General features: G+C 40.2%; 1 protein-coding gene across 8 annotated transcripts in view; it reads left to right on the top strand.

Annotated features, from left to right (window-relative positions):
* Positions 1–374: 374 nt before the first annotated feature.
* The window catches only part of tp63 (tumor protein p63), a 50,174-nt gene continuing 23,872 nt past the window's right edge, over positions 375–26,676 (top strand). For 3 of the 8 annotated variants that reach the window (XM_056377686.1, XM_056377685.1, XM_056377694.1), the window contains exons 1-3: positions 16,923–17,147; positions 22,219–22,353; positions 22,453–22,582. In XM_056377686.1, the coding sequence (XP_056233661.1) occupies positions 17,095–17,147; positions 22,219–22,353; positions 22,453–22,582 (318 nt within the window). In that variant the 5' untranslated portion in view covers positions 16,923–17,094. Of the gene's footprint in view, positions 434–4,069; positions 4,158–16,914; positions 17,148–20,733; positions 20,778–22,218; positions 22,354–22,427; positions 22,583–26,676 lie in introns of those variants that run through there. The other 5 variants (XM_056377691.1, XM_056377687.1, XM_056377695.1 and 2 more) reach the window with 5 other exon arrangements.

The raw sequence follows: 26,676 nt of genomic DNA, 5'->3' as shown, positions 1-26,676 counted from the left end.
CTGCAAATACTTAGACACAAAAAAGTGATTAGGGCCCGCCTAGGTAATTCACCTGGTTGAGCACGTACCATGAAGGCTTACTCCTGACCACAGCGGCCTGGGTTCAGGTCCGACCTGTGTGCCTTTGCTGCATATCATCCTCTCTTTCTCTCATATTAGATCATTCCGATGTGGGCAGGGGCATGGTGTCATTATTTAGTTAACCAATAATCAATAAAATAAATCAATTTTAAAATGCACTACTTTGGCTCTGGTGGAGCTGCCAGTCTCTGATCTGTAGTTTCCACTCTGATCTGGAGCAGTGTCCCGCCCACAGCACCATCTGATTGGTTAAACGTCACGAGTAACAGCCTATCACGTCGAAGGTCACTGTGTACACAGACGGTCACAGACGAGGGTAGCGCCGGTTAACAAGTGGAGCTGTGTGTCGAAGGTAAGACAGCAGACATCACTGAAGGTGTAATAAACATCACAATCCTCCACACTGAAGTTACAACAACACCACACTCTGATGAACAAGTTCGTCTGTTGGTTCAAGATACACCGAGCGAGAGAGAGAGAGAGAAGCTAGCGCTAGCTGCTAAGCTAAAGTAACTAGCATCCAAACTGCATGTAAACAAAGGCTGAATTAGTGAACGTCGCTAAAAGGTGCAAAGGGTGCAGGGTGCTGCAGCAGAACTAGTGCAAGTTTAAATGTACAGCAGGTAGTTAGTAACTGTGATGAAGAAAACAGCGACTTTAACTGTGTTCAGACAGAGCAGCAATAAACTCCACAGACTGGAGATGAGACACTGCGCTGACGTCAACACGTCAGTACGTCAACGGTCATGAACTACTGTAGCTGAAATGACATTTTACTACAGTAGAAGTAAATCACTGTAATATTAGATAAAAGTACAAAGTGAGTCAGTTAAAATGTCTCTGAGTAAATGTGTTAAGTTACATTTTAAGGGAAGGGGTAAAACATGTTATGGAGATAATAATAATAATATATGATAAAACGATTAAATTAAAGAGCATCTTTAGGCTTCCAGGTGTAACAGTGCACAGGTGAGAACAGCACTGAAATCAACCAATTAATTCCAGTCAGGCATTTTGCAGACAGGGCATACAATTGACAATTACTAATATACACTCAGTTGGCAATTTATTAGAAACATCCAGCTAAAACTGTTGTAGTCTAATACAACTGTCCTGCAGTAAATCCTCCTCCATAATGTTCTGTTTTTATTAAAAAAGTAAGTTTTAGACAGTTGTTGATTTTGTATCATCATTTTTGAGGAATTATTATGTCTGCTGCTGACCAAAAAGTAGAGGAGGCTGATGAGGAACAGGTGCATGTCAGGGTTTTAAGTGAGGTTTTAAAATGATAGTGTGATTAAATATACACTATTATGGATTAATTGTAAATTACTAGCTTATATTTAATGTAACCATAGTCCACCTATTCTGATGTTAACTTGTAAGTAATTATAACACATTATAATTTCCTAAAGTTTGAATCTCTTTAGTCTCATCTGTTAGATGAGAGTGTGTTGCATTAATCTACTATTTAACATCACATTTTGCTGGGAACTTGCAATACAGCACAGTTAGTGTATATCCCTGCTTTGTCAAAGAGAAGCACACAAGATAAATGACTTTCAAGCTAATAATTGCATTCCTTTCTGGAAAGGTAAGTGAGTCCCCCGGGCTAGATAATACAGCTTGTACTTCACTCCGATTATTTTCCACCAGTAGAACATCAAACTAATCAGCTGGCAGTCTGCCGCTGTGGACTGACGTTAGTGCAAACTTTAAACAGGCACTGTCTGTTTGGTTTTGGCAGGCCCCGAGAGAGGTTAGATAATGTAGAGAAATATAAAGCACTGTATAGTCTTGTTGTTCAGTGTTAGATTGTTTAGTCTGAGCACGCTTGAAGCATGGTGTTTATGAAAACAGTATTAAATTAGCAATTAACAAATTAGCTAGTTAACATGAGACTTGTTGGAGGGATAGTAGTAGTTTTATTGGAGGTCAAGGTCCCATGAGGTCACAGAGGAAGTCTCCATGTCTAGCCTGACAGGTCCAAGTGCTTATTTTGCTTGATTGTGATGTGGGATGATTTTTCCCGCTGCCCTGAAGTGGAATGTGATCAGGAAAGTGAGAGGCTTAAAAACTGCCCATCAATGCCTGTGACCCTGGATGGCCCCGGCTAACAACCAGAGCTGCCTGGGATGCTTGGGGCAAGTAACATAAGACAAATTCTGCGAGACACTCTTGCAATCCTGGTGTGGCACGCAGTCTTCTCATCTCTCTGAAATACCTTCAAAGCCCTCATAGATATGCCAGCTTGGATACCAGGCTTCTTTTCACAGGTCATGCAACCTCAAGTCACCATTTTCATTTCTCTGACATCCGTGTTGCTTGTTTGTTTGGTAAACATGTTACACCTGTCAGAGGAATGCTGGTTGCTAACGGGCCAAGTCCAACAGCATTTATTATGTTCTGTGGCACTTTCCCCTTCTTCTCACCTCTCTCGTTCTTCCATCTGTTGCCCTCGCAGCAGCGAACACAGTAAGTGTGAAGGAGTGAATGTGCGAGGAAATGCGTGCGTGTGTTTGTTCACGCATGTACTGTATGCGGATGTGTTGGCATGCACGCGCAACACAGAGGCTACTGGGTTGTTGTCTGGATTGTTGTCTTGTAATGGAGCTAGAGACGCTGTTTTTATTTATCCCTCCCCCAGCTGTCACTGTTGTGTCTGGAGCGAGTTCGCTGAACTCAGGGCTATGGGACACTTGGAAATCTGTCAACTCCACTAACCCTCCCAACTATGCAGAATGTTACAGCCCAGAACACACCCTGGATTCTTGTGATGGACAACAAAAGCTGAGAGGGACATTCAAGAAATGTGCAACCGTTATCTGACTCTTCTTCCTATGTGTTAGTGTGAACAGAGCGGCAATAAATATTATTCCTTAAGAATTATTTTAATTTTCTATGTGTTCAGTGTAGGTGGAATCATGTGACGTCTCATAAGGGGAAACAGTAATGGCTCGAGTGCTTTTCTTTTTTCTTTTTTTTTAATCAAAACTTTACACAATGTGGGAACTTTAATATATTTACCAAAATGTCAAACTAGTCTTTTAAAATCTCTTTAAGAAGATATTAACACTAACACTAATGTTTTATATGATATGTGATTACGCTTTAAAACTGCTGGGAGGACAAGTTTGACAGCTCATTTACGAGCAGCTTATGTTTAGTCCATAGGGGTGACTGCTGGTGTAAGTCGATCAGTGTTTACAGAAACTACTCATCGGAAACTGATCAAACATTTGAGAAAAGAAGATGTTTTATTCTTGTTTAAATGATAAATAAAAGTTCTGAATGTTGCCAATGGTCCATATAAAGCAAAGTAATAATGTTAAACATAAATGCTGAGTGTTCAGTCTTATTATTACTTGAATAAACCCTGCCGGTGTGTACCAGTATGATTATGTTATAGATGTCTAGTGAAAGTGTGCTGACTGAGCTGCAGGTCCAGTCTGTACATGCAGCCTGTGCAACTGAAGAAAATCACCACACTGGCATGTATTCAACTTCAGACGAGCGCTGTTCACTGGCTGCATGTTGACTGCGTTCTCTGCCGTATATCGCGTGTCAGCCAGTATATGAGAGCGAGTCTGTGTTGCCAGTCAGTCAGTCATCCAGCTCCTTGTTTTAGGATGCCCCCATTAGACGCTGGGCAGACGGTCAGCAGTGCTGAGACTAAGCACTGATGACAAGCTGCTGGAAAGGCTGCAGTGGAGGAGAATGAGCAGAGTCTGCATGGGGACCGGCCTGGGCCTCAGACACGTACACACACACACACACTAAACCCACATTCATTTTAAAATCCCTATACACATACACATCATAGTTGTCTGCAATCGGATGCCCATGGTAATATTTTATTGCTGTAGTGGAAAACACTGAGTTTGATTTATGTTGTTGTGGTTTACATTAGTTTGTCTTTAGCTTAATGTTGAATTCCCTTTTGTTGTGTTTTGAGTTTAGCTTTTAACATTCACCTTCTTGCCAACAGGGGGAAACAGCTGTCTGCCTTCTCCTACACAGACAAGAGTAAGCAGCCACAGGAAATGCACTATTCCTGCACATGTGTTCAGTATGTGGTAAGTGTTAAACGCTGCAAACGGCCTAATCGGTGTTGTTTTGTTTTGTTATGGCTTTGGCTGCCTCAGCAGTGGCGTGGTTTCATATCATAAGGTTAATCATGTGCTGTGAGCTTTGGTAATTTTATTAAGAATTAAACCTGAGACCTTTCAGATGAGTTTATGTTTTACAGACTTAGCATCCCGCACTCCCACACCAGATCCACTGGTGGGACCAAGCTTTGCTCAGACCACAGACCTTTATTTTGAAGTGATGGTGGAAGTTCAAAACTTTCCAAACACGTCAGATTTTTCAGAAAACTTGTATGAAAGCAAAAGACATCTAGAATATTTCCATTTGACTGAATCGTGCATGAAAACACAATGTCACCTATTGGGAACATATAGCTTTAATGCTCATATGAAACTGTCATATAGTGAGAACACTGTTGTTTTTTTAATCTTAATTTGAGTTTGAGGGGCAATTTAAAGGTATTTTCTATGCTGAAATACGATGGCTTGTGTAAAATCACAGTATTATAAAAAAAAAACTTTGTTTGTTTGTGTGTTTGTTTGCTGAATATATTTGGGTTTTAAACTACTGGTCAGACAAAACAAACAATATGATGACAACACTTTGGGCCCTGGGAAATGTTCATTATTTTATGACATTTTATCTACTTTTATTGACTGCATATTAACTGATAATCAAAAATAATTGATAGTTGCAACCCTATAAAACATATGGTTATATTATAAAATGTGATGCATTGCTATAGATTAAAATACCGAAAGCTTTTTAAAGTAGTTAAGATTAACCACATCTGGAGCAGTTTTAACATTAAAGTGCTCATATGTTAATACATCAGTAATAATAAAACACAGACTGGGGCTATTCTGCACAGTGAGTACTTTTATTTTGAATAGTTTAAGTACAATTTGTTAGTAATACTTTTACTTATGTAAAATTTTAGACTCTTCTAATTGAGTGTTTTTCTAGAGTGGAAATGCTACTTTAAACACTTCATCCAAGACCGTCATATTTAAAGGCTTTTACACGACTCATTTTTTGTCATTTTTCACTCTGCCTCAAATTAAAAAAAAAAAAAAAAAAAAAAACATGCCCAAACTGTGTATTTGTATCAGTGTGAAAACACATGAGCCATATGTCAACATAGTGTTATTATCCTTTAAGAATGTTAATCACACTGGTCTGAGCACTGGCCATTTCTGCCTCAAGGGCCTGTTTCCTCAGCAAGTGGTGCAGTTTATGAGTGAGGTTAAGATGTCAGTCTCAGCCCTGGTTAAAGACAGCCCTCCTTTAACCGTCCCCCAGCCTGACCTCCAGCACAGGAGGGAAGAATGTGATGGCTTGACGCTAAGTGAGTGCCCCAGCTCCCTCTGACCCCCTCCGCCCAGCCACAGCAGCGGCAGCAGCCCCTGGGCTGCTTGTGTCAGCCACTGTGTCCCCAGCAACCTCCTCACAGTTTGCAAATACAGTACGTCCTTGATATGGCTGGCATGTCGTACGCAGATGTCCCAGTGGTGGGAGATAAATTTGAGAGCAAGGAGATGTCAGGCTGGCGACAGCTGTGGGCTACAATTTCACCAGATGTCTGCCGTTGCTAACCTTCAGTAGACATGAGCTGGGCACCCCCTGGACGTACTTTACATGCACAGTAAATATTTTCTCAACAAGAAGCTCATAGGAGGCGCAAACCAGAATTCATTTGTCACGGCTCACATGGCCGAAGCCTTCAGGGGGCATGGTTTATAAGATCTGGAGACACGTACTGATGAGATGCAGCCTGTGTTTTACATAAAGAGAATCACAGCTGGAGCTGTGACAGACACTCAGCGAGGGAAATAGCAGTATGCCTACGTGCTCTCAGTGCTGATTGGATGATCCTGGAGATGGAGTTCCTGCTGAAAAGGAATTTTGAAGATTTTTGTTGTCCTTTGTTCCTGATCCTGCTGGTGGCACTGTGATGCCTTCTTATATGTCAGACAACCAGTGGAAGAAGTAGCAACACCACAGTGCGGAAATACTTTGCTACACGTAAAAGTCATGCATTTAAAATTTTACTACAAGCACGACAACATACTTAAAGCAGCTATAACTGATAGTATTACAATAACAATGTGTCAAGTGACAGTGTAAAGATTTATCACCTGAATCTGCAGCTCGTCTTTCTCGAGTTTCGAAGTGAGTTTTTAGTGAAAAAGCTCTAAAAACCTACAGTACGCGACCTGCTCAGCACCAAACTGCAGACAGCCAAAGTTGGCAACTAGCTGGAGAACACAGCGGAGCATTTAGCAGCTACAGCGCCTGATATTTCCCTCATTAGTTGGTCAAGACCAAAAACTGAAAGAGAGGGAATATTGTACCTGCGGTCGGCAACAAAATGCTACCGTTTGCTAACAATTTGTTATATTAACTTCAAAGGGGATGATGTCAGTGTTGCATTCACAGCTTGTTTGTACTTTACATTTAGTACAAGTAATTTACTGTAATTACTAATGCAATGTACTGTCACATTAATATTGCAGCTAATGTGGAGCTAAATTTAGTTAGTTTAAATACTGCTGGGTTATTTAATCTATAACAATACATCAAAATTTATTAGTTGATTTTATTTTGTATTAATAATCTGAATCTGCATTAAACTCAATTAGTAAAGCTTTAAACTTTCTCACAGAAACATCTCATGTTACGCTATAGGGCGCATCATGAGTGATGTTACCTGGGGTCGTCAGGTGTTGCAGGTCTTTCAAACATCAGACCGCAGACAGCAGTGACGGGTGTGATGACGTGTGTGGACAGAGTTTACATTTCAGCAGTCTTCAGTCGGCCACGACGTGCCACCAATGCGGCTGTGGCATTTCCGTTTGTGCCACGGTGTACACGGTTCTGACTCTGGCACAGAGTGCAGATTCGTCACAGACGCTCCCTGGTCCCGTCAGCATGATTTGAACCAAGCCAGAATTGACTTAAATTACATTTATGCGCTTCCTGGCATTGCTGAAATCTATTCAACCCCTTTTAAAATTGTTTTGATAAGTGGGATAGTGTGGTGTTTTGAAAGGCCTCACATGGTGAAAGATAAGCTTCTTTTCTTTGTGTGATGGTTCCCTCTGACTAATACTGACAGAAGCAGGAGAGGTGTGATGACGCCTCCATGAGTGTGTGTGTGTGTGTGTGTGTGTGTGTGTGTGTGTGTGTGTGTGTGTGTGTGTGTGTGTACGTGCGGCATTCTATGGCCGTGCCTTCACAGAATCACCTTACAGTAAGTTTGGCACTTGAACTATTTGTCCAAGTTCACCCCACGGTTGAGCTCTCCTATCCTTCGCTATCAGCACAGTCCACCTGAGGGTGTTGGAGCAGCTTGTGTGTGTGTGAGTGTGTGACAGAGAAAGAGAGAGAGTGTGTGTGTGTGTGTGTGTGTGTGTGTGTGTGTGTGTGTGTGTGTATGCAACTGAGCATGGTTACTTGGCTGTGTCAGGATGGGGTGGGGCTGAAGAAGCTGTAGATTACATGGAAAAGCTGGCTGAATGATGACATATTCATCACATTTTCCACTCTTCCACTTTTTTTCGCAAACAAAACCGGGGGGAATATTGGATGTTAAAACCCAACAATGCATATCATGCAACACACACACACACAAAAAAAAAAAAAATCAGTGGACATTTGTTTAAGCTTACCTTCACCATGATGTGTTTGCTTTAAGAGTGAAAGTTCAGAGGTTTGTCATCAGGAGGTTTTTCTCAGCCTGAGCGAGAGTGGCATGCATCTTTCGGGATCACTTATCTTAGCTGTATATGAGTGTCTGTCAGGATTACACATATTTCAGATGGTTTATGTGCCTTATGTAAAAGTAACAGGCTGTACTGTAGGAGCTGGGTGAGGAGAGACTGTGGTGCACAGGAGCTGAATGGGATTCACAGGCCCCTGAGGCTCAACAAACCTGTCCTGCAACCTTCTCAGCCAGCCCGCTGTAGTCTTAAGAACAGATTTGTTTTTCAGACCTGTTATTTTCCTGCTTGGTTAATACTGACTTCTTGTATTACAAAGCAAAAGCAAACACAGAAGGTAACTACAGTATATCCCATGCAGGCATAGCAACACACTTAAAGCTTAGTACTCTTCCTTCACCTCATACACATTGATCGGTTGTGCTTTTTGTGACTTAGTGTAATTTGTGATTATTATTTTTGGCAAAATGTGATTACATACATGTGTCACGTTTACCCTTCTCTGTTCTGTCCGTCTCTGTGGTTTGAAGAAGAAGAGCACTAAGCTTGACATTTGTTGCTGTTGCTACATGACATACAGCAGCATTTAGCTTTTTTTCTTTCTTTCTTTTTACTGCTCTGTCTCAGCGTCTATAAGCAAATAAAATCACTGATTCATCAACTGGCTTCCAATGCCTTTAATTATGGGACTTTATGAGTCACCCTCCCACAGAGTCAAGGTAACTCCAGTTGTATATTCTGCTCAATTGGATGGTTAGGAATAACACTGTCAGCTCAGCCGGCATCCACATTATGTATTATACTTGATTAAAAGCTTATCAAAAAGAAACAATCATAATGCAACTGAAGAAAAGATAGACAGAAAAGATATTGAACATGCTACTGAAATAAAGACAGTCAACAATCAGCGTGATGAGCATTGCTTCGTCATACATGTAGTGACGTTAAGTTGAACAGAGATGCGATTGCTTAGCTTCTTAAGAAAGTGAACAAAATACACGTGTGATTAACTACACCAAGTGATTCATATTTTCCACCTCTAACGCCACTGTTTGCACGCTAAATGTAAAGGTAGAAACAGCAGGCGATTAGCTTAGCTTAGCATAAAGACTTTAAGCTGAATGAAACAGCTAGTCTTGTTCTGTCCAAAGGTTAAAAAATTATACTTACATCTCTTAAACTCACAAATTAGCATGCTGTCAGGTCTTGTTTCATTAATCTGTACTAAAGTGTAAAACAGGGTAACAATTACATTAATTTACATGGAGGCACATGCTGGAGCTCGTTTTTAGAGGTGCTGGTGCTAGCATATTCACAGAGCTAGGCTAGCTATTTCCTCCTGCTTCCGGTTTTATGCTAGGCCAAGCTAACCTCCTGCTGGCTGTAGCTTCATATTCAGCATACACACTTGTGGATGGTATAAATCTTGTCATTCAACACTCAGCAAGGAAATGAATACCAGTGAATGTGTTTCCCAAAATATCAAACTATTCCTTTAAAGAATCTGAACTAAATGTATTCTTAGTTACACATCATTAAAGTGATGATAATAAAGTAGTTACAGTGAGTTAATATGGATTTAAGGCTAAAATCATTCTACATTTTTGCAATAATAGAAATTAACTTAAATGTGAATTCGGACAAAATGGTGCATTAATCTTACCAAGGCCTCAGTGTTCACAGAAATACTGTACATGATAAAACGTTGCAAAATTAAACACATACTGTGATGAAAAAAAGCCCTTTTTAAACAGAGATCCCACGGCACTGTCGTTAAGAAGACTCCTCATTCTTCTGCTGGCTTTGCTTGTTTACATGATGCCACCGATCTGAGGCGTGACATGTAACACAGCAGAATTAATGTCCCGCCACGCCTGCTCCCCCTTTCACACAGACGTCGATCCGGCTCTGTGACTACCTCTGCTGCCGGCTTAAAGGGCGGAACAACAATGTCCACCTACTCCGTGTTCGTACCTTTCATACAGAGCGGCAAGGCGGAATAAAGGTGCAACATTCCCATCTTGACCAGGCTGTGTAAAAGGGGGCTAGTGACAGTGATATCTGTGGTTTCTGATCTCTATCACAGCTGTGATTTGAGTGCAGTTAGTGCTAGTGAACAAAAAAGGGGTTAATGACTACATGAAGGTGTCTGAACTCTGTCGGTGCTGAGCCAGGTGTCAGTCAGAGGACCTGCCAAGTGAGTCAGACTCCACTTTGGTGATGTGAAGCTAGAAATTGACACTGACACTGTCGGTTAACAAATACCGCTTACGAACTTATCAGTTGTGCAGATCTGTTCTCCATGATCAGCATCTGTATCCTGAAAACACCGCATCAGCTGCCGTGAAGGCCTTTCGCGGCACTGGCATGATTTGGCAGCAGATAGAGACATCATGTACGGCTATAGAAAGAGTAAGATGAGAAGAGTGGAAGTGGCCTTCAGCGTGTTGCCATGTCTGTTTCACACAGGCTCACCCAGCCGAGCCATGACACTCCAGCAGATGTACAATCGCAAAACCTCCCGCTAACGGAGATTGACGTGTGACGTTATCCTGCTGGAACCTGGTCTACCTGACACTGCAAACATTCTCGTCCCGCTGCCTCCTGCTGCCCTGGATCAACTTTCATATGTGGTCATAGAAATATAAATTCTCTCAGCCTATCAATTAGCAAAAAGGATTACACGGGTCTTCACTTGTGCTAACGTCACCTTGGGTCGGCAAAGTTAAAGAAAAAATCAAGGTCAATGTTGAATGGTGAGGGTCGTTGTGCTGTTTTACTGACTGTGACTCATGATAGGAATTTAACAATGAAATCAGCAGCAATAAAAACCAAGCCCACACCATATGCTCTCTCCAGAACTGAGGCTTAGGTGAAGCTGAAATGAATTCAGCTTCAGACAATGTCCCAGTTTTGTGGTATTCAGGTGTGTTTTTTTTTCTGGCACCATGATGCACACAATGTGCAGCATGTTGAACTTGTAATTGTTTGATGGCTTTGGTATTTTACCGATGAACTATATCCATCTACTCATCAAAGACTGTCTCAAAGAAATGCCTCTGAAATATCCACTTTCATTCAAGCGTCCCAGAACATCTACAGCGTGTTTTATTTTTAAAGCGTATCCAGTGACAAAGGACACTTCAACCCCTCACTTAGATTACATGTGGACGGGTGTAAGCTCATGGATGGAGGGTAATGTGTCTTTGAGCTGCCCCCAGGCATCATTATGTTTTACGTGTACATGCTTTTTAATAGGTTGAGGGGCAGACCAATCACACTTGTCAACCTGTTGCCAGGATACCGGCGGTGTGGTTGCTAAACACCGGTCCACAACTTTTACATCATGGACTATATTTCTGAAAGTTAGAATATGAAAGATTATATTACCTCACAGAAGTGCTGAAGCAGGTCCCAGGAACACCTGCTCTTTCAGTGTAAAATATCATCACCCTTCCTCCTGAGTCTGTACAATTTCCTCATTTAATGCCTGCTCTCAATAGAGGAGATGATCTCCATCTAATCCTAATAAATCATCTGCTAGAAATGATTAGTAAGGCAGAGGAAAATGTTTAGTAGCAGTGAGTCTTTTAAGCTAAGCATCATGTAATTTATCACTGTTGATAATGGCTTAGTTTCATTTTATCTCTTGTTTGCTAATAATCTAGATTTAGCAGTGATCTGAAGCGCTCATTTATTTGTGGACCCCTTGAATGCCACATTAGGGCGGTTATTTATGTAATTATGTGCTAATTAGACCTTGCTTCAGGTGACACAGCCCATGTTTTTTAGTTCATTTCCCCATTGTGAACGTGAAACTATACTGCACTAAGCTAACACCACACCATGAGTGAAGCTGACACACATCAAAGGACAGGTTTAATGTTGGATTAGCTGTGATTGATGGTTTGTGGTTCACTGATTGTCTGCTTCTCAGATCTGAGACTGGTCGGTGGAAAGCTTTGAAAAGTTCTCCACTCTAGTCCGTGAGGGGATTCTTCCTCCTTGGGAAGAAAAACAAAGCGATGCAGTCGTACTCGTTTGAACCTGGAGCAGGTTTTACCCCTCAGTTTCATGTTTTGTTTAGTCTGGACTCCCTCGTGGCCCGCTGGTCACCTAAATCTATGAACTGTATGCAAGGTTTTGTTTGTAGAAACACTGTCTATAGTGCTGCTGTCTGATAGCAGTGCTCCCCTTTATTAGTGCACAATGTTTTATAACCCATCAAATGAACACTTTCAGCTCAGGTGCACAGATAGCGACCTTTTTTCGTCATAGGTGAAAACTAATCAGGATTTTTTATATCTAGATTATATGTGAGGTGTTCAGAGTGGCTTGTAGAGCTGAAAAAAGCTAGTCAATTAATCAGTTGCAAAAATGTTAATCACCACTGGTTCCAGCTTTTCTTTGTCATATATGTTACTGACTGTTTTTTGAACTTATGGTTGGATGAAACAAATAATTTGAATACATCACCTAGGGCACTGGGAAATTATAATGGGTGTTTCCACTATAATGATTTATAATTGGCAGGTTAATCAATAACAAAAATTGTAAGTTGCAACCTAGTGCCTAGCCTAGTCACTTCTATTGATAAACTCACAGAGCATGATCAAAGCAGGACTGTGGCTCCACAGAGCTTTTTTAACCCTCTTTTACCTCATTGTTTTATTTTGGAGTCTGAAAGCTCTGGTCTCTTGAAACTGTTTCTTGGCTGCTGTTTTCAATGAGAAATTTCTAATAAATCAACTTTATGCAACCTGCCTAAAGACAAACGGCAGACAAAGTAACTAGCTGCTGAACATGGTGGGGCATTTAGCTAAAGAGTTAAAGGTTGTTCTCTCTGGAGTTGGTGTAGAGCAGCTTGCCAGAAACACAACTCCACATAAATGCTAATGTGTCTCTGTGTCTGCTCGATATGTAAATTGGCAACGAGCTAACGGTTTATTTGCCAGGTAATTTATTTTCTAACAACTTTGTAATAGGTTAACACTGTGTTTAGCTTTTTCCAGTGGTCAAAAAATGAATTAATCAACTTTTTTTTTTTACTTTTTTAAAATTTTAAATTGCCCTGTTTTTTATTCATCGGTTCCACCATAAAAAATGATTTCTCATAATCACTCATGCAGTGTATACATGTATGAAAAAAAACAAATCTGGTTCCAACGTAAGCTAGTTCTACTGGCTGGATTATACAACTCTGGCTCACTGCCTATATGTTGCTGCAGGCAAGATTCATTTTCCCAACGTGACAACAACCCGCTCTCCGGTGTAAAAGTCACTGTGACAAAAGACACACAAAAAAAGTTGAATCATATCGTGGGAAAGCATCAATAATTGCCTGGGAGTCTGAATATTACCACAAATAGTGATTCAGTGAAATACAGGTTTTACCAGTCACATAGAGAAAACTCATGCAAGTGTACGGCTCTTTATCTTTGGCGCCGTTATAGAAAGTGCAGGACTGGTTGTATGAGGGTGAAAATATTCCATGCTCCAGGAACTGAATTTATATCCTTCTACTACAAAGTTTAAAAGATTTTATCTCATTGTTTTATATGAGCAGTGGATTCGTGATCTGGATCCCTACACTTAATGGTTCCTTGAACTTCCCCCGACATATTGTCAGTTAAAATAGAGGTTCCCCTATAGGGCTGTTATGAACAATGCCAAGTTGCTGGGCAGTTTAGTGCATAGGCTGTAAATTATCACCTCTCAGACACTGCACCGGACACTGGCAGTTTTGACTCATCTGGATTTCCCCTGCATTAGTCACCAACTGGAATATACACACAGACGCACACAAGTATGCCCACATAACCCCCTCGCAGTGTGAGAGTGATTGGCCACAGTGTGGTGTGTGTGACTGACACTGATAATACATCTCTCCATAGTGCAGCAAACGCTGAGGCTACTTCATCAGCTGCTCCACCAACTGCTCTTTGGCATCCCGTATGTAAACTCTTGACATTAATAAGGCTGTGTGAATGGGGCCTCGTAATGCCTTCAGGACAATGAACACACCAACGTGAATTAAGGAGATATTGTGCTGTACAGTCACACAGGCTGGTTGCCATCTACGGTTTTCACTGCAGATATAATTGCAGATTAAAGCGAGCTTAACGTTCTCTAATCAGAGCGTTGTGAGAATAATAACCACATAAGACATATGTGCACCCCTTCTGATGACAGTACCAGAGATGTCACTGACGTAGCTGCCAACTCATAAACACACACATACATCTCAAATGAAGTAATAGGGGTTCGGTGACTGATTCCCAACGCCTGGGCCTTAGAGTAATTAATGATGTAAGGGTTTCAGATGTCATTGTAAATATCAGATTTAATGACATCTTGAGGTCAGTTTGTCCTTGTTATGTTGAGAGGTGGACATGGTCAAAGCTACAGTGCGTGTAAAAGGTTTATTAGAGGGAATTTGTCTTATAAATAACAATAATCACCCTCTGGGTTTTACAAGTGGGGTTTTTACTGTAGTTGTGATAACGTGGATGGAGATGGATATTTATTTTTCAGCTGGGAAACTTTATTTAACTGAACTAGCTGATTAACAACAACTGGTATTTACAGCAGTGACCTTGGGGAATGGTTACTTAGAGATAGACGGACAGGCGCAGTGCAGTGGTACTTGCTGCGCTGCAGTGCACAAGGTAGCAGCAGTGGTATCTTCTTCAGCAACTCTATAGCTTTGAAAACTTGATAAGAACGGACGGATGATGGCTTCTTTTTTTGTTTTTTGTTTTCCAAGACAAATGTGTTCTTATGTAATCATATCACATATCATAAAAATGGCTTTAGTGTTGGTTGGTTGGTCGGTTGGTTGACTTTGGTCCAGACTGAAAAATCTCACCAACTATTAAATGAATTGCAAAACAGTTACATCGAGTAATTATGTCCCAGAAACACGCTGAGGTGTTTTTCAGTCGTCCAGTACTTCTGTTCATCCGAGTACACCTACCTGCAAAGAAACCATTACCTCCATTCCTTACATCAGCTGAGCTAAAGTATGCTAACAGTAAGCTGAGATAATGACAATGATAATGAGCTATGCTGACTCTAAGCTGAGGTAATGATCATGCTGAACATTATACCTGCTAAACATTAGCATTGTAACATTGACATTGTGAGGAAGTTAGCTCCCTGGTTTTAAAACAACTATAACTTGAATTTTTAATATAGAGGCATCTCATCTAATCTCATCTCATCCCTCTGCTTTAATTTATAGTGAGTTCCTGCTCATTGTTTAGCCGTCTGGCCCACAACTATACTATTTCGGTTCACTCTCACCGTTCTCGCAGTGTTGTTTTCAGCCACAGTAGTTAGCTAAAAAAAGCACTGAAAAACCACTGTACGCTACCTGCTCAGATCCAAACAGCAGATACACACAGTTGGTGACGCTGTGGTGAACATAGTGGAACATTTAGCAGCTAAAGAGACAGCTATTTCCCCCCAGGAGACCAGAGTTAGAAGAGAGTGATTATTGGACTTACATTCATGAGGTGGCTAGAAACTGGACTCCACATGCTCAGTAACTGCTGGATGTGTGAATCAGCAACTGTTTGCTAACAAGTTTTTATATAAACCTAAAAGGTGATGATATGAATGTTGTGTTCACATCTTGTTTCTGCTGATCTGAAGTTACCAAAAAAATCTGTTATAATCAGTTGCAGGTTTAAGTTCTACTGTGCATGAGTAGAGCGTGGCTTGATCTTGTTCATTACATTAACATATCAATAAAATCGATATGAATTTGCACAGATTCAAAATTGAGAAATTGTATTTACCTTATTATCTTCAAAAATATCAAGGAAATCTGTGTCTGATAACAAGCTTGTTTATCATGTAATTAGCTTAGTGTGACATTTTTAGTTTGACAGCAAATAATTGCCTTTCTGTACAGGGTATCTTTAAAAAATAACAACTGTGTGACCACAGCATCACGTCACCAGGTTGGCACACATACTGTCCCACATAGGTGCACAGCAGCCAGAGAGAGAGAGAGAGAGAGAGAGAGAGAGAGAGAGAGAGAGGCTGCAAGTCTTTATTAAAAGTACAAGAGAGCAGCTTAGAGGTTTGTGTTCCCTGGATACACCACATCTATTTATTATCATTCCCCCCGCTGTGACCCTACCTTTTATTTTAGCGTGCTGATTCATCTGCCATTCATCTCTGAAAACCACACAAGACCTCTAGGTTTACAGTGTCATACTACTTGGGGGGAGAGGGAAAGTCTGATATTGAATTGGAAGTATGTGAAAGGATGCACGCTTAAACAGGAGTTTATGTAGGCTACTGTAAAAGATTTTCAAACCACAATATTTTTTTTCGGTCTGAGTCCCTTTAGGCCAAGGATATAGAGGATGTAGGAGGGTCATCTTCTTCTTGTTTTTCAGTTAATGGAAACGTTTTCATCCGTTACCAACCACTATTATCTGACTAGACTTCTGACATCTCGTCCTAAGAGTGTGTTTCACTTCCTCAAAATCGAATATTCGGGTGATTTTTGTCCCTGACTGAATCCTTGTGCTTTTGCTGAATCGGCACAGAATCAACAACAACCTCCTCCACGCAGAATGTATTTATAACAATATTCAGCATTCTTGAAGCCTCCTGGGCCTTAGTGAGAAGAGTGACGCAACGCACATGCCCTCATACCCACAAAACCACCTGGGAATCTGGTTGGAAATATCAGAAGTGGCGAGAGAAACACATGCAGTAGGGTTAGGGTGAGCTTTTCAGGACGGTGGCTAGCTGTGTGTTTGTGTGTATGTGTGTGTGTGTGTGTGTGTGTGGGTGGGGGTGTGTGTGGGGGTGGGGGTGCAGGGTCAAATGTAGTTGCTTGATATCTATATCCTAGCAACTGCGAGTGAGTGATATCTTGTACAACTGTAGCTGGGGATTGGTCAGGGAGCTGGCGCAAGCCCCGCCTATTTGTAGGGTAGCCTAAGAAAAAATACCTAAATTCAAAACATCTCTCAAACTTTCTCCACTCTGCACTGTATCCTCCGGCACTTTAATCCAGGCCTGTTTGTTTATTTATTTATATTTATTATTTTGTTTTTTTGTTTTTTTTTTAATTAACTGTATTTATTCGTGTAGCTCATGTACAGTCACTGATACATGTGCCTTTACAACAAGCTGAGCATTTTGAAGATTTCAGCAAAGTGAAGTTTGGCATGACACCATGAATTCACCTTACACAGCTGTGCAGTATTACCCAGAGTTTCCCTTTCATCGGTAAGTACATACATATTGTTTAAACTGATGACTTCCACTGTTAGTTTTATTGAATATTAAAATGTATCCGAGGCCTTGTGATTTTCCAACATTTTTTTTAATGATATTAAATCCTGAAGCAGCTCAACTAACATATATTACATGGATTTGACACGTGGTTCACAAATGAGGATTGTGTATTTAGGTATAATCTTTTACATTTATTATTAGTCTTTACAAATGGAGCCTTTAACACAGGATATTCAATATATTTAAAGACTTTATTGAAGTGGCTGGGAATCTCCCTGCTGCTTGTTTGACCTGCTCTGCCGTTCAGACTGATACTGTCTGGAGGTCCAAAGTGACCTGAGAACAGTTGTGTCTGCCTGGATCCTCAGCTGCTGCTCTGTCCTGATATATTTATAAGTGTGGCATGCTTATGGCAACAATGCATGTGTAAAGGGCCATCAGAGCTGAGGTGGCAGACAGATTAGATGACATCCGAGGGTCTTCTTCTGATCCTGACTTTTGGTAATTTCAATGGAAACACATGCATTTAATCAGATGTCAGACGTTTTGCAGAGGCTTTTAATCCAGGATGACAGATGACACTAACTAAACCATTTAATGATGCATTTAAGATGTAGATTGGATGTATCTTGTAGATCTTTGCCCATAAATGTCCTCTCCCTGTCCTCTATCTATCATCAGTGTTAAATTAACGCTATACACTGTGATAAATGTTGAACTCACACTTTTGCATCCACTATATCATCACTGCATGTCTTATCATTAAACATTATTGAGGTCAGTAGTGATCAGACACCTGCAATGCTGACATCCATACTTTCTCATTCTCTCTCAAATGATGGTTACTGTAATGAATATGATAAAAAATATATATATTTTACATTATTTTGTCCTGATATTTAGAAGGTTAACTTATATTTTGTATTGTAGTGCATTGATTGCTTGCTGGTTAATTGTAATAATAATAATAATAATAAAAATAATAATAATAATCTTTATTTATAGAGCACGTTTCAAAATCTGCGTTACAAAGTGTTTGACAAAGGTAGCAATAAGATAACAGACAAATCAATCAAAACAATTGTATAATAACTATTACAGTGTAATTTTAAGAGAAATTAAACACTTCAAGGGAAAGTAAAACCCAGAAATCTATAAAAGTAAGTTTTAAGAAGAGACTTAAAGGCGGTCACGGATACAACCGACCTGATTTCCTCAGGCAGATCGTTCCAGAGCCTCGAGGCCCTGACTGCAAATACTCTGTCCCCTTTAGTTTTCAGCCTCTGGAACAGACAAAATACATTTGCCTGAGGATCCCAAGGTGTGTACCGGTGTGTACGGGACTAAGAGGTCAGAGACCAGGGAAAGAGGCCATGGATTGCTTTAAAAGTAATCAATAGAATCTATAAAAAATATTCTAAAACATACTGGGAGTCAGTGTAAAGAGGCTAAAACAGGAGTGGTGTGATCATGTCTCTTGGTTCTGGTTTAAGAGAGTTCTGTGCAATCTGGAGACAATCAATAGATTTTTGGGTTGTAATGCTGTAACAAAATAGTTTGCTATCTCTGTCCATCTGGTGTCCATGTTCAGGAATAGTATGTTTATGTTTCCCGGGTTAATGCACAATAAAACATACGCACTGTACAATTAGTTTTTCTGTGTGTACCTTAGGACATTTAAGTGTAATTTAGTTTTTGTGTGCAGAGTTATTATATACTGTGGTCTTTTGTGCATTTTTTACTGAATGCCACAGTGTTCTTGTAGTTGTGTTTGAGTGGTGTGTGTTTTAAAGTCATTAGTGTGCTTCTAGTTTTCTGCTTTAATCAAACAGATAATTCGGCCTCTGTGGCTTACAATAATGACTTCATTGGAGCTTGATAATACAGGTTTAAAACCTTATTATGTGATGCTTTCCAATAAAACCTGGTACCGGTTGTGCTGTAATCTACATTGGAACAAGGAAAGTTTTGGTAGCATTCATTTTCTGTGGTGTTGCTCATTTTGTTTTATTCAGCTGTAAAATATCAAGGTATATTTTTTTAGTCCGCTAATTCTCTCCTTTTCTCTTGTTTTCTTTGAATTCCACACCTTAAAGGAATTTGTGTCCTTTTGCCCCAGAGGATTTGAGTTCAGACTGTTTCACTTCTATAAAAGAAAGGGGATAAGAGGAGGAGAAACTCTGGTGCTTTCTATTGTTTTGGAGTCATGTCCTTCTTCCAGCCGGGGCTGACAGATGTGGGGGAGAAGGTCTAAGGCCTTTGAACAAGTGATTAATAAAGACACTGGAGAAGGGCCCCGATCGGCTGGGCTGTTTGTTTTGATTGCATTTTCATCGGTCGGTGTGCCCAACCTGCCAAGAGACAATAGCCATCCCTGTTTAGTGCTGACCTCTGCCCCAGTCTCGTCTGGAGGCGCTGCAGTGTCTTTAAGTGGATGCTGAACAGCCTTCGCCTCAGGCTAACTGAAAAACCCTCTGAGTAACCAGACACCCAAAAAGCAGACAAACAACAGCCAGAGCGAGGATAAACTCATCTATCTGAATGGCATTAAATTTACGAAATGCTTTTCCTTTATGTGTAGGTCAGATTTTCCACTTTTGCAGATTTCCATCTTGTTTCTCAGCTACTGAAGTCTCAAAATGAAGATTGAGGTGAAAGCGGACATATTTTTCTTATTGTGAAACTGCCTCGATCTTGGATTCATGACAAGGCCTTTTTGGATGCTGTCCAGTATGTTTTTAATAAAATCAATTTCAAGAGCTTACAGGACAATGCAAATGTTTGCATTGTGCAGGATATCAGTAGGTGTAGGCAACTGAAATGTATTCATAGGCTTAGACTGCTGTACATGTCGAACCTGGTGTACAACTGGCAGCAGACAATGCTACAAATTCAAAACTCTTTTAGACAAATTAATGCGGTACCAGTTGAACAAGTTCTGCCTATTAGTTTGTTTTAAAAGAAAAACTAAAAGCCAAAATCAAATAGAGTTTAACTAGGCTAAGGCAAAGCTAGAAGAACCACGCCTATAAATCCTTCCTCCTCCATGAACAGAGATGACACCACACCTGTTCTACCTGCACTCTACCTATTTTATTATTGTTTTACTTCACCCACCTTGTTGTGTTGTTTTTCAAGTGACTGCCATCCATTAATACAAATGTATGATGATCTTATCATCTCCTAAACTCCAGGAAGCTCATTTTGATTCATACTGTAGATGTGTTTCTACTGCAATTGTCCTTGTCCTCTCTTGAATGCAAACAGTAAAATTAAAATAATCTGAAAAGATCTTATAAACAGCAATCTCTTAAATATATACAAATAATAATAATAAATAAATAAAAATAGGCTATACATACTTAGTAGTTTTGGCCTGCAACAGTGTCTAAATAATAACTGTAATGAAAGATATTATTATATAATATAAACAGATTGTATGTGTTTGAAAGATTTGGTGAATAATGCTGCAACATTTAATCAATCGTGTTGTTTTTGTTGTTGAGATTTTATAAGTATAACAATATACCACGAGACATTGGTTGCCATGGCAATTAACAAAAGCCTAGAAGGAGCAAAGGAACAAAATCAGACATGTTAGCCACAGTCCCCACAACAAAGGTAATATGTTAAGATCTCTGGATTATTAGAAGTTTAAATAAACTACAGAAGGCACACCTTATTATGCAGGAGAGATGTCAAGTCATTTTTTTTAGCTAACCCATTTGAAGGGTACGGAGCTAAAAAGCAATAGTTTTGGTAGTTAGCATTGTAATGAAATTAGCCGAGCTCTGGCTGAACAGACCAAAATGAGCTAACTAGCTCGGTAATCCACTCTTGGTGAAAATGTAAACGCATCTGTATATATATGTTTTAATAATGGTTCAAAAATGAGTTAGTTAGCTGCTACACTTACTTCCACTGAAGCAGGTAATATTGTGTATAATGTTTACCGTCTTAACTAGCGCCTCTTTTCTTTCGTCAACTATCGTTAGAAACGTTAGCCAACATATTATTTCCTATGGTGACGTATCTCTGATTGACGGAAATAGTTTTATATGCTCAAACGTTTGTGCTCATGGGTTTATTTGAGTATTTAGTCTGTCAAAATACTGTGTAGTTTACTACTCTCAGTATCGCAAACATGCTTGACATATTTGACTGACAAGTTACAAATGATGTAGCTAAAGATAATGTACATGTCTAGTTTTCCAGGCCAAGAGCGGGAATATTCGTTATTCCAAGAAGCTGTAAATTGCTCCTCTTGTGCAGTCACTGCTTTAGCAAGTTGCTAATATTACAAAAGCTTCTAAATTATATTTTAATTTGACCCAGGTTGAAAGATCTGTAGGCCAAATCTCCAACATCCCCCTTTTTGCACCTTAGGCATTGCAAACTTAACTCTATATTCTAAACTCAGCACTCCCTCTGTGTAACTCCTGCATAAGTTAAATTATTCACTTCATTAGATATGCCTGTGTTTGTAAGTCAGGTATTAATATCATTCATCACACAGTGTTGGGGAATTCCAAAACCTAAAATAGTGCCAGCTTCAGATTATGGACCCCCCCCCCCCCCCCCCCCCCCCGAACCACGTCCAGCTGTACACATACCAGAAGTTGCAGCAGTGCTATCATATAGACTGAGGGGGGAATTCCGCCTGTCTCAGACTGCAGCGTGCGCCACTTCAGCAGGAACAATGGCACGCTGAGCCCTGAAGCAGGTGTAATGTTTCAGGGGAGCAGGTCAAAGTGCCTCTGTCTGAATGGTGCATAATCACCATTATGTGTAGTACAAATATTCAGTATTATGCAGGGTGACTTCTTCACAATGGAACTGCTCTTCATGAATGGCTGCCAGCAAGACTCCTCCTCCTCCTCCTCTTTTCCTCTGCTGGCTGGGTGGCCAAAATCAGCCCTGCACATCAACTTTTATCTTGAATGTTTGCTGACACTGCCATTTTTAATACTCTCATTTAAAACAGTTGTGCCTTTAAAAAAAAAAAAAATATGAGCAGAAAAATGAATGTAAAATGACCATGGTTAACTCTGTCGTCTTGCAGACTCAGGGACCCTCCATCCCGCTTGTCCTGGAGAGAGAGCTCGTTCCTCACCACCATGTCTCAGAACCAGTCAGCTCAGACAACTGACTTCTTAAGCCAAGATGTATTCAACCAACTGTTTGACATGCTGGACCAGTAAGTGAATAGCACACAAAAACAAACATTATGCTGTAAATGCAAAAACACACGCAGACTTTATTGTGCGTCAGTGTTATCATCTCTGTTGTGTTTCAGATCTGCCATTCATACAGTCCAGCCCATTGAGCTGAACTTCACAGACAGTCCAACAGATGGGTCTGCAGGAAACACCATTCAGATCAGTATGGACTGCATCACCATGCATGAGCCAGATAAGACACTTTCTGTAAGTACGTTGGTTTTCTGGCGAAGCAAAACTCCTGTTTCATATTTTATTGTTTTTCACTAGTAGTTTCTGCTGCCTCGGACCCACCACAACCGGTGATACAAAATATGTAAAATTAACAGTATTCAAAATGACTGACAGTTCTCCCTGCAGTGTGTTATACAACCAGTAAGCATTACTGCGACCATAAGGATCATTTCTCTGAGCACTGTCTGTTTTGTTTATGGAATAATAAGGTTTCAGAAATGCCTTGACTCAGCAATGAGTCAGTACCCTCACAGAAACAATATGGATGTTTTACCATTATTTCGATTTTTCTTAAAGCTGTTTTTATGCCTTGTGAGACAAAACAATGTACTTTCTTCACCGGTTAATTTCAAAACACACAAATGATGCCATAAAGTGCTTTAATGATTAACCAAAAACAACATGGTCTCAACACAACATATAGCAGCTTGATATTTTACATGATATAGATTGTGCACTTAACTGTGGCTTATTAATAAATATACCATCTGAGATTACTTTCATTCTGAGTTGATGGGACTTCCGATTGGAAATTCCATAAGTTGAACAATTAAAAATGTGCAAATTACTTTCTGTTTCACAAGTGGAATTTCCCCTGTGACAGTTGTGAAAATGCGGTGCAGAGCAGTTCAACAGCCAGTGAATAAGGCCAGTCTGTCTGTCTTTGTCTGAGATGTTGTCTGTTAGGTGATGATATTATCTCATTTAGCCTGAATTGTGCTGGACCTGGGTGGCCCCTCTGAGACATGGAGCTCTTAGAGTCTGTTGAGGGTAGAATGTGCATTTAGACAGTCACGTGCTTGGTGACGTGTTTTAAGGGCTGAAATTTGAGTTTACTGTGTTTTTTTTTTTTACTTTTTGTAACCAAACAAAGTCGAAGCATGGCTTGTTAGCTTGCTTCCCGTCACACTACAAAACAGACATTCAATTGTGCAGTAAAATAACGCACTGTGAAAAATACATTGTGGTATTAGATGTTTATAAAAGTGGACTGTATGAACCCTTCTGTTTGACCTGTAGTGAGGATCATGTCTTTGTCAGTTCTGCTACCGAGAGATGATGTGCATGTTCCCCTCCCAGTGAAGGAATGCTGTCGTCCAGCCAGCATGGAAAAAATAGCAAATAAAAAATTTTGTTCAAGGAGCTGAGTAATGTTACCCTGCGCATCCCCCAAGGGGGCCTGTGCTCTCTTGAACTGGTGATTAATGACCCCACCCACACCGCCCACTTTCCTCTTCACCAAAGAGGGGCGTGGTGCGGTGATTGGCACGCCAGCAACTCAGGCAGCAAACCGTGTGGGGGCTGAGAGCTTGCTGCCATGGCATCTTGCCAATCACCAAGCCCCGGTCATTATTACCAAGTCAAGTGTCTGTTTTGATGAAAAGCCGTGGTGGGCAAACCCACCTTCACCCCCCCACCCCACCCCACCCCACCTCTTCCACCCATGTGGAGGTGTGCCTCTTTCGTGAGTCATTAGAATGCAGCTCACTGTTTAGTGCCCTGGGGGACTTATTTGTATTGTGAAGGGTTTATGTTTAATCTGAAATTCCTTTTTCTTCTGGATTTTTTCCTGTAGCTGCAGGGCAACAATTTAATGCAGCACCTGCTTCTCTTGCAGAGGTCCCAGCTCTCATCTATCAGTATGTGTCTTCTCTATGTAAAGGTGAGGGGTGGCAATTGGGGGGGGGGCGGCAAGCAGGGGGTAGAATAACATGAAGGAATGTAGCAGATATAGTGGCAGGAGAAACGCTATATCCTACCCCAAACAGCTGATTTTACACCCAGATAAAGCTCTGATCAGCTGTGCATGGAAGACGCAGTGTTGAGCAGAGGGACAGAGGTTAAACAACTTTACAGCAGAGTAGCTCAATCGACACATGGCTTCTCCGAGATCTAATTACATGTTTGTGTTTGGATTCTTACTTTTTTCACCACTCCTCTTTTTGTCTTATGTGTGACGGCTGTTACCTCCTGGTTCAGTGTCTGAGCAGCTGAGCAGTTTCTCTAATGTTTCACTAGTTTAAATCTAATCTTAATGCTGTCACCCAAAAAGAATCTGTCTAATGTGGTGCAATCATTCCTGTTGTCATGAAAGTCGGATGTTTCTTCTTTGTCAATTTCAAAACAGCTTTGAGTCAATACACCCACCTCAGCTGTAAACTGTTAACACTAAGTTCATTTTGCCTTTTCTTTGTCTGAATACACAGACAGTTGAGACAGTTTTACCTTCTAAACAACAATACTAGTTTTAGATTTTTTTTTTTTTTTTTTAAAGTTCAGTAATACGAAGCACAACTTTAAGCTTAACTCGGATTGTTCAAAGGCTCAATCGGGTTCTCACTGTATTTAATCCATTAAATACCCAACCATCATAAGCTCTTCTTTTATTTTTGAGTGCTCCACCAGTTTGCCTCCAGCACATTAAGAAGTGTTTTTAAGGCATAGTAGCAAGGATTGAGCGCTGTTCATGGTCCAATAACTGTTGAGTCAGTGAGTCAGTATGAGACCTGGTCTGACTGAGAATGTGGCGGATGCTAGAGCCTGTAATACCCTGATTTCTGGTATTTTTTTTCTTAACATCTTCCTAGACGCGGCTTAACTCTACTTTTACTCCACAGTATGATGTCATGCTAGGTAGAGCGGAAAAACTTGGAAAAAAAGGTCACACCCTTTGACAGAGAACACATGAATAAATCCTTACGTATTAAACCTTTCAACGACTTTTGTAAAACACAACTTTTTTAAATATTTGATTTTAATCTAGAATTTTCTAACATTTATCAGGAAAGTGACAAGTGACCCCCTCTGATGAAAATCAAGTCTTTGTTATCATGTCCATATGGTGTTTTTATATAATACAAATCAAATCATGAGCGAAATAATCCGTCATTGCCAATATTTCTGCCTCGGAACTGCAGTGAACCAATGTCTCATAAAAACAGATTCAGACAGCCAGGGTTTCATTAGCATTAGCATTAGCATTGGCACAACCATTAACACTGTGTCCGCCGCTGCCAGTTACAATCTGACAAACAACATAAACAAAAGATGCTAACTATGCTAACCGTTCTGCTACGTCTGGGTCTGACTAAGGCTCAAACAAGCGGCTGATGTTTCCTCTACTAACCATCTTGATCTGAACTGGTCTTTCACCAGTCAAGCCAGTGCAACCAGCAGTGGTGGGCGGGCACGAGGTATATTCCAGAATTTCTCAATGAGGAAGTAAGCGTAGATGTGCCTCAAGCTACCAGAGCGTTTTTTCTTAACTCTTCACATGTTAAACAAAATATTAATCATAGTATTTTTTTAAATAGTTTAAAACATGTCGGAGGGAACTTTTAAGATGGACTAGAGTGGATTCATTTGAGACAAAATATTAGACAGACATTAGTTTTGTTGTAAAATAGTACTTTTATTTTAAAAGCACAGGTGTTAAGTTTTAGCTGTGAAGTGAGCAGCATGAGAACATCATTTAAACAGTAATGTCAGAGGTAGATTGTTTTTTTTTCAATATCAACAATTATGTTCAAATTTAAAAACAATACTTCATGATGGGACGTGCTTTAGTTAGAATATTTATTTTGACCATAGTGATTAGGCAAATTAGACAGAAAACACATTAAAAAGAGAAAACTTTGAGATGTAATTTTTGCGTACAATGAGACAGTTCTTTGAAATGTACTGTAGCGTGTTGTTCCAGATGTGCAGAGCGACTGAAACCACCAGAAAGGCAAGACACCTGTTTCCAAAGCAGTGGTGATCTTGATCTATCATTATTTTTTTTTACTAAAGTATGTAAATATAGTAAACCAAAGACAAACTTCCCGTCCTTGATACCAGCTACAACCAGTGTTTTCCTTCTGATTAATACTGTACTTGCACTGGGCTTGTGTTTGACCTGTCAACAGTGTTGGATACTTCAAACTCTACGCTGATAGTTCTTTGGTAATTGGAAAGTATTACTGTTGGACTTTTTGAAAGCAGAACTTATGACGCGACAACCAGAACTACAACCATGTTTCTGCAGTTGAAATACAGGTTAAGTTGCTCATTTCCTGGAAAGCAAC

This window comes from Seriola aureovittata, chromosome 6 (assembly GCF_021018895.1).
Source record: "Seriola aureovittata isolate HTS-2021-v1 ecotype China chromosome 6, ASM2101889v1, whole genome shotgun sequence".
Classification (NCBI taxonomy): domain Eukaryota; kingdom Metazoa; phylum Chordata; class Actinopteri; order Carangiformes; family Carangidae; genus Seriola; species Seriola aureovittata.
This window is presented reverse-complemented; position numbering and strand designations above follow the sequence as displayed.